General features: G+C 31.3%; 1 protein-coding gene across 1 annotated transcript in view; it reads left to right on the top strand.

The window, feature by feature from the left end:
* The window catches only part of LOC109354953 (probable plastid-lipid-associated protein 13, chloroplastic), a 10,516-nt gene extending 7,821 nt beyond the window's left edge, over window positions 1-2,695 (top strand). The window contains exon 7 of the mRNA XM_019597800.1: window positions 2,246-2,695. Within this exon, the coding sequence (XP_019453345.1) occupies window positions 2,246-2,341 (96 nt within the window). The 3' untranslated portion in view covers window positions 2,342-2,695. The remainder of the gene's footprint in view (window positions 1-2,245) is intronic.

The raw sequence follows: 8,930 nt of genomic DNA, 5'->3' as shown, positions 1-8,930 counted from the left end.
TATTGATAGGAGTAAAGGAGGGCCTATAATTCGAAATGTGTATAAAAGAGGGAAAAGGAAGGTTTGGCCAAGTAAATAGTAAACAAACTTTCCCCTTTACCCTTAGTTAGTTAATTTGGTTAGGCCTATAAATAGAAAACTACCTTTGGTAGTTAGTTAGTTAGAAAAACTATCATTCTGATTTGGGGAAATCAGAGAGGGTGGGGGTTGTGGAACCCTCTATTGTTTTTCTCTTCTTCTACATTGTAATTCTTCCTATCTTCAATAAATTTCTTAGAACCCTAACAGAGTCACTTTGATTCTGGGTTAGGGGCAATATTCATTCTAATTCGTTCAATTTCTCTTATTCTCGGATACCAGTGTTTAACAGTCACGAATTTCAGTGTCTTGCTTATGTTGATCCAGCGTCTACCACTGGAGCCACCGGACCAATCTCATTGTACGATGATTGTTGAGACAGTTGTAGTGACGATGTGCAGCCAATTTCAGTGTCTCTCTATCATGATTGATTTGGATTACATATACAGTAGGATAGGCGGTGAACCAGTGACGAGGCTCCCACCTAGTAGGATATTATCATATAATTCCAATACTTTAAGTCAAGGGATTTGATCCTGTACCAATGTATTATAAATTCAGTGGCTGAGTGTCATACCATTGAAGCAATTCATTTATACAAATCATATTTCTTAAGTGTAATAGCCGACAAAATAGAAAGAAATAGAGGAATGATCGCAAGAGTAGTGAACCTTCCTTCCCTATGCCAAGGCCTTTGCTTGCTCCAATTCCAAAACGTGAGATACCTCCCTCACATTCCAGCTCGAGACTATATCAGTCCTCTCATCATTGCATTCATGATTCACCAATTCCTTCTTTCCAACTGTCAGTTTGTTATTCTTCCCCCCTCCTTGCCAACTGACTCCTCCACTCCCTTAGTCACATGTCCCTCTTTTTCCGTTTCTTTTCTGATCCTTTCGTCATCCACCACCAGGCCTTTGCTGTGTTTAGGCCTATGTCTCCAATTCTTCCCTCCCCTTTTATAAACATAGGTCAGTGGCCCATCAACGTTCCCCTCCTTTTTCCTTCTTCCCTAGGTCACTGTTGAATAGGAGCTGCTTGTAACTCCATCTGTGCTTCTATTTAAGTTTCTAAATTCTTTTTCCTTACTGAGTATATCTGCATATCTATCCTTATTAAGTTTGGCTAGGTCTTGTTTAAGCAATCTGAGCTTCTTCGCCACTTGGTACATTTTGCAGCCTGCAATACTACTTTACCATTTTGCCTTCCCTCTTGTGAATATTCTGCTGCCAACTAATTAGAACAGGGGATAGATATGCAGATATCCTCAGTAAGGAAAATAATAGGTCAGGTTTTCTCAGAACCCAAATCCTCCCACATGGATAATCATTTACATTCATAAAGGACCCTCAGCCAGATGCTATATTTCGTTAAATCTATTGTTGTCTCTCTTTTCTAATTTTATTTTCCAAATGGGAAGTAAACCTATATCACGCTTTCTATAGAAGTTAATTATTTCTGTGGAGCTATTAAGACCCCTGATGTTCTAATTAGGCACTCAGGTCTTCCACCCCTTTTTCCATTCCTCTTGCTTCAATGTGTTTTAGAAGTACACAGTTTGCTGTTAGCTTTCCTCGCCTCTTGCCACCCATCTTTAGGCCTTGAGGCTGCTTGCAAGGATGTTTCTGGTTGTTTTTCTCTTTGTTCATGTTGTTTTATGAACTTGGTTTTGGGCCAGGCATATCCTTTTTCATGAAATGTAGTATCCAGTTTACCCGAAAAAAGAAAGCCAAAAAAGTCTTGGTAAAATATTTGATGCTTCTTGAGGAGCTTGTAGTATCTCTTGTGATTAATGCTGAGACAAATGCAGCTCCGGGTGTATTCTGTGGACATCAATAATTATCATAGCTATCCTCTTAAATTTTTATAGCTGGATGAAAGTTGCCAAACTATAGGAACTGATGTGAATCGGTTGTTGCTTTCAAATAACTCTCTAGTGTGTGCTTGGTCTTGAATGTGACAATAACATGGACGGGGGAGAAAGAGAAAAAGAAGATAGGATTCAAATGTTGTTCTTTACTTTTCAATTTCTTCCTCAGAGTCAATGAATATTATCATATTTGTTACGTAGTGATTTGCATTAGATGTAATGCATATAATGACATATTTTTCTTTAACTAAATCACATCTTGCTTATATCTGGATGTTTATGCTGATTTTGATGTAGATAATAAGGGACACGGCCGGAATGCCCGAAGTTTTAACAAGGCTGGATGCATCGCCGTCTTCATTGGGAGAATCAATTCCAGAATATGTGAGCTAGGAATTGTATATGTGAAAAGTGAAATTGGTTCCTCCTTTACTGGTATTCCTCCTCTCTAGCTCCTATTTCTCACTGGAAAATCTGTTTGGTTCTCCTATAGAGGGTAGGTTGTGAATATTTAAGTGTCAATTCTAGTGTGACACTAATTCTTACCAAACCATGTATTTACATACACAGTTTTTACAAGGAAGTGGTTTTTTGATGTAAAAGTTTGAATAAAAACTCTTCACATAGCCAAAGTGAAATGAAATACAAAAGTTCTGCCTTTGTTCCATGCATATACTCTACTGAAATTCATTGTCATGTGTTGGTAGGGATGACTTGTATCAAATATACAATTTTTGTTGGTGGACAATTATACTGTTCTAGGGGTTTTAAATTATTCTATGCCATCATATAATATTGCGGTATTGAGAGTTTATCATAACCATAATTATGGTCACATCCATTGCATTTTTTACAATTTTTTTTTGATACTACCAAAGATATCCCATCACCTTATTGGTAAGGAATAAAGTCTCTTCGCTATGCGTGATTGCTCCTCCCAACAAGTGTCGTTCTCAGAAATTGAATTTTTGATCTTTTGATCTTTCTAGGATCTAGCAGAGCCTTACACTACTAGACTAACTCTTTGTTGATACACATTTTTACAATTGCGTTAAAGCAACATAACTATAGTCCACAATCATAATTTAAAAAACTGGTTGTATGTTACCCAAAAAAAATTAGATGTTATCTAAAGCAATATCCTTTTGTTAATGGAAGTTGGGGACCCCTTCTGTTTATTATTATGATTATATTATTTAGTTCATGATTATTGAAAAGTAATGTTTTGTTAGTGTCTGATAGTCTTTTTATGTAACATTTCGCATGGCACTGGTATATAATGAGGTTAACACATTTTTTTCTCTTTTTGTTGCTACAGTGTTGCGTGAATTATATTGATTTAAAGATATATATTTTAGTTTATATTTTCAAGTCATGAATATTAGTGAATAATTTTATTCGAAGAATAAAATAATCTGGTGAATAGTTAGATTGGTTATTATGTGCTGTCGATAAATTTGATATTATAAATTTTATTAAATGTGTTTAAAGTTATATGAATCTAATTAAAGAAATAATAACCAACAATATGTTGGTCTAGTAATCTAATGCCCCACTAGATCCTCAGCATAACCAAAAGGTCAAGATTCGATTCTTGTGAGTGATAATGTAAGATTGAGATGACAACTAAGAAATAGTGAATTAGTTGTCTTAAATCTATGATAGATTTTTCTGCAAATTTTAGAGTTAGTAGCAGGAGGAAAAGTTATGCAGAAAATATCAAGTAAATTTAAGGAGATAAGGGAGAAGAGAGTACTCAGAGTTTTATACTGGTTCACCTTCTTGTCCACCGAAGATTACATCCAGTACTCTTACAACACAAGATATTTCTTTACTATATATTAAGAGTAGTAATTACAAATTATCACCCCGACACTTCCTTGTACCTTACTCAATCTCTAATACCTATGTCACTCTTTGGAAAACAACATTTCCAAGTGACTCGATTGCCTTTCTTATCGTACCCTTGTAATAGAAAATATTTCAGCAAATTAAATGAAAAAAACTTTAACAATGACAAAGTTTGCCTTTACAAGATTTGAACACTATGATCTTTTGCAATCCGGTAACTCTTTATACACTTAGTTATAATGTCCAGAAGGTTTGAAAATATATGAAACCACACTTAAAGCAACTTTAGAAAATTTAATCTGAAAGTTAAGAACAAGTTGCAGAAAGTGCAGAAAAAGTGTTTCAGAAAAATTCAGATCGTGTATGTGAGTTGTATGTTTGAATTATGAGTTTCAATGTCTTTAAATAGGCTTTCCAATCAGCCATAACAATGAAAAGGTAGGAGTCGATTGTAATGAAACCATTACGTTTGGGGTGAAAGTTGTCCCGTTTGAATATGAAAATCTGGTGTAACAACTCTCAATAATCGATTATAACATCGACGTAATTGGTTACCCAAACATTCTATCCAGCTGAGTAATCGACTACCATATTGTCTAATCGGTTACTCTCAAATACTGTAACCGTGTAATTGGTTACTGAAAGAGAGTAATCGATTACCCTGTTCAGTTTTTGTTTGGTAAATTGTTTCTCACTCATGTAACATGTTACTTAGTCACAATAATATGTTATTTAGATTCAGTAACCTGTTACACAATATTTTAAAAATTGTTTTCATTTATACTTGTAGTTTTCAATTTCTTTTAAAAATATTTTTGAGCATTACTTCTAATTGTACGTTACAGAGTATAAGGATAGAAATACCTATAGACTTAGACTCTAAATTCCTTAAGCTTTATCTTCATTGTTTTCATAAGTATTCTTCATTTTCTTCTTTATGTGATGTTGGTGTCTCTGTAAAAATCCGTGCCAAGGTCAGGAGCAAGATCTTCTTCACAAATAGTTGTTAGGATGAGCCGTCAGTCAACAATGTATCCTGAAAAGAATTAGTTACTTACCAAAAGGTGAAAGAATATATTTAGTAGTATCAAAAATAATAATTAAAGAAATAATAAATATAGGGAATGGTCGTAAAATCATTTGTATAGAAAATCCCTTTTTTAAAAAATAACTTTTAAAAAGACATTTTTAAATTTTTTAGAAACATTTTTTAAAATGGTGATATTTGAAACTTAAAAAAAAAACTCATTTTTTTAAACATTTTATAAGAATGTAAAACTTAAGGTTCTACGTGTAAAATATTCAATGGACATTTAGATATGCTATATATGTAATAATAAATTTTTATTATTAACCACACCACATCACATGTCTTATTAATTATCTCGTAAAAAAGTGAGTTAAGATAATGAAGGAAATTGAACAATATTAAACAACATTTGTAAATATTTATTTATTTTGGATGAATTCAACATCTTTCTAAATAAATGTATACAAGAATATTCATTCATTATTAAAACTATCTATTAGATTAAATTTATTGAAATTTATTACTAAACTATTCATTAGATTATATCCATGGAAATCCATTAATTTTAATGGATGAATTTGGATGAAATTAATTTTCATAAATTTTAATAATTTGTAGATTATGGATAATTTGTCACCTATAATAATTTATATTAGACTTAATATCATAAAATTAATGTAATATCTAGAAATGGTCATACAAGTTAAGTAATCCCAATGAAAGAATGAAAATAATGTTAACATATAAATTGTGATCCTAACTAATCTCAGATATTATGATAATGTATATTAATTATTTGTATCAAGTCTATACGACTTTCGGATCAAAATGTAGAAAGTTCCCATTTCATCTATTTTTGGATCATATTGGTTCTTAAATTTGAAATGTGGACCCGAGAATTAATTACATGTTGGAGAAGGTATTGTCACATTGTATGCCTATATTAGATAATATCCTCCCTAATTACATGAATTGATTTATACCTTGGAATGTTTGGTTATCTAATTGTTTGTTTATTTATTTGTAAAGGGAGAAAATGTATTTATTTTATTTTTATGTCTGACAAGATTTTCATCTTGTTCATATGTATCTACATAGACAATAGAGAATCAAGACTATATAGTTCTGTGCAAAAGAATATTTATAGCTTGAGGTATGTTTTAATTATCTTTTAGGAGCATAAGCAACATAGTATAGTCCAAATGATGAGTGAGGAATTTTTTTTTCTCACAACCTTTCCTTCTTATTGTGATTGTTATTTTATATTTGAGAAAAATAAATATTTGTTTAATTTTATAATAGTTAAAAATAAACCTTAATAATACCATCATTGGTTTATTTAATTATTGAAAGATGCTTACTTTTTAGTTTATTGAAAATTATTTTTAATATGTAGGGAGGGATAACAATGCACTAAGAAATGGATTAGTTCCTTACCGATAAAAAAGTGAGGAGATATCCTTACTTATACAAAAAAGATGATATAAGAAGAAAAATTGAAGTCAGAACCCTCCTCTAACTTTATTTTTATTGAAGATATTAAATATTTAATGTGATAGAAAAAAAACATTTTATTGTATAAAAAAGACATTTGCTAATTATTATAACCGCACTCACTTCCAGGATGTTTTGGGTCGTCTAAAATATGGCCCAACTACATTAGACCGGGTTAGCTCGGGTTAACCCGACTACCTAAACCGCCAACCATACCTAAAATACAAAATAAGTAAATAACTTGGGGTTGTCTCAAGTTAGCAACAACAAAGGCAAGAACACCCATTCCTAATCCTAACAGTGTAGAAAGTCACAGAAATAGAAGAACTCTAACGAACACAAACATAACTCATTACTACTGGTTGCACCATCATGGGTGATGGTTGACAAGACCAAAGAAATAGACAGCTTATCAATTTTCTTGTATATTCTCTGAAGGGAATAAACTTTGTTAGATCTGTTAATGCATCTGATGTCATTAAAGATGCTAAAACACTTTGCAATTTGTTTATTGAGTCAATTGAGTTTGTTGGAGTAACCAATGTTGTGTACTTGGTTCCCGACAATGCTGCAAATTATAAAGCTGTAGGAGCTATGTTAAATGAGAAATTTCCATATATCTATTAGTCTCATCATGCTGCACATTGTTTAAATTTTATTTTAGGAGACATTGGGAAAATGGAACATGTGAGTATCTTAGCTAAGAGTGCATCTGATATAACATAGTTTGTGTATAATCATGGGTTTTTGTTGGCATGGTTAAGGAAAAGACAAGGGTGAAAAGAAATCATACGTCTTGGGGCAACTCGTTTTGCAACAACCTTCATTGCACTGAAAAACATTCATGAATACAAACATGATTTGCAAGCTTTACTAACTAGTAGAGATTTTATTGATTCTAGATATTACAGGGATAAGAAAGCGAAAAGATTTATGGAGGTTGTTATGGATAGTAGGTTTTGGAATGACTGTACCATTATTATCGATATTTTGGCTCCTCTAATTCGCTTGTTAAGAATTGTTGATGCTGATAATATGCATTCTCTAGCTTATGTGTATGATGGAATGCGTAGAACAAGGAAAACCATTAAGTGTGTGTTCATGAATAAAAAGTCTTTTAGTAAGCTACAAGAATTATAAAGCAAATGTGAGATAAACAACTTCGAAAAAAATTATATTGTGCAACCTACTTTTGAATCCAACATTCTACTATGATAATGATGACTTTTGTATCAAACCAAAGGTTCAATAATATTGGCTTGATGTTTTACAAGCAAAAGTTACTACAAGCAAGGCTGAGTTTTTCAAACAAAGTTGCATCTATCATGACGAAGTTGGAAGTTTTGGCAATACTATGGCAATTGAAACAGTTAAACATTTGCGACCAAGTAAGATTTTTTTTTTAATTTTTCGATTTATTTAAATATTATGTAAAAGTGTAATTATTTAATGCGTACTAATCTTTTTGTCACATTTTTAGATCAATGGTGGTCACAATTTGGATTCAGTGCTCCTATGATATCCAAATTAGCTATTCAAATTTTGTGCCAAATAGCTTTTTCGTCTGGTTGTGAAAGAAATTGGAGTGTATTTGAAAGAATACACACAAAGAAGAGGACTAAATTGGAGCATAGGAGATTGAATGACCTAGTGTATGTGCACTATAACTTGGGCTTACAAAATAGGTTTGTGATGTTTCTAAACTTTATTTTAACTTAATTGTCAATGTTTACTAGGTGTTAGACAATTTTGTATTGATATATCATATTTTCTGGAATGATAGGGACATTAATAAAAGAAGAATGCTTGACCTTTTGACTATGAGAGTATGGAGAACAATGAATTTTGGATTACCGAAGAAGAAGAAATTCCACTGGTTGATTATGATGGTATAGAAAAAATGCTCTTTATGACTTGTCAAACCCAATACATGATTTAACAAAGGATGATAAAGATTTATTTTAATCTAATTTACATTCTAATTTGATATACATTAGATTAATCTAATGTATGTTCCAATCATTCCATAAATTAATCTAATGTATATTCTAATTTATAGGTATTGTTGAAGAAATGAATGTTACTATTGATCGAGAGCTTAATTTAGACTCTTTTACTCAAGAAGATGTAAATATTTATAATCCAACTACATCTCTAACCGACAATGTCAATTTAATATCTAATGAAGATAATAATACTTGGATGAATTAGAAGACAATTTAGTATCTATATAGGAGATATTTGTGTTTTATTTTATAATTCTAATTGTGTAAGACTTAAACTTGTTTGATGCACGTTTATTTTGATTTACATCCGTATGCATTATGCAAAACATCATATTGATAAGTATGTTATTCACTTATTTTAATTAATTATATACTATATATAATTATATTTGATATTATAATGTTGTCCGGTCTGATCAAACAGTCTAACCGGTTAGAACCTATATGAGACTTCTTTTAGTTGATGTCCAGCTCGGGTTTCACAATATTAATTATAACCATAAAAAATAATTGTGATTATTACCAATTATTGGTTTTTAAATATTAATTTAAAAAATATATATTTTATTACAAATATTATCATTTAAATGATTATAAAAGA

Source organism: Lupinus angustifolius, chromosome LG08 (genome assembly GCF_001865875.1).
Source record: "Lupinus angustifolius cultivar Tanjil chromosome LG08, LupAngTanjil_v1.0, whole genome shotgun sequence".
NCBI classification, from domain to species: domain Eukaryota; kingdom Viridiplantae; phylum Streptophyta; class Magnoliopsida; order Fabales; family Fabaceae; genus Lupinus; species Lupinus angustifolius.
Note: the sequence above shows the minus strand (reverse complement) of the source record. Positions and strands in the feature narration are given on the sequence as shown.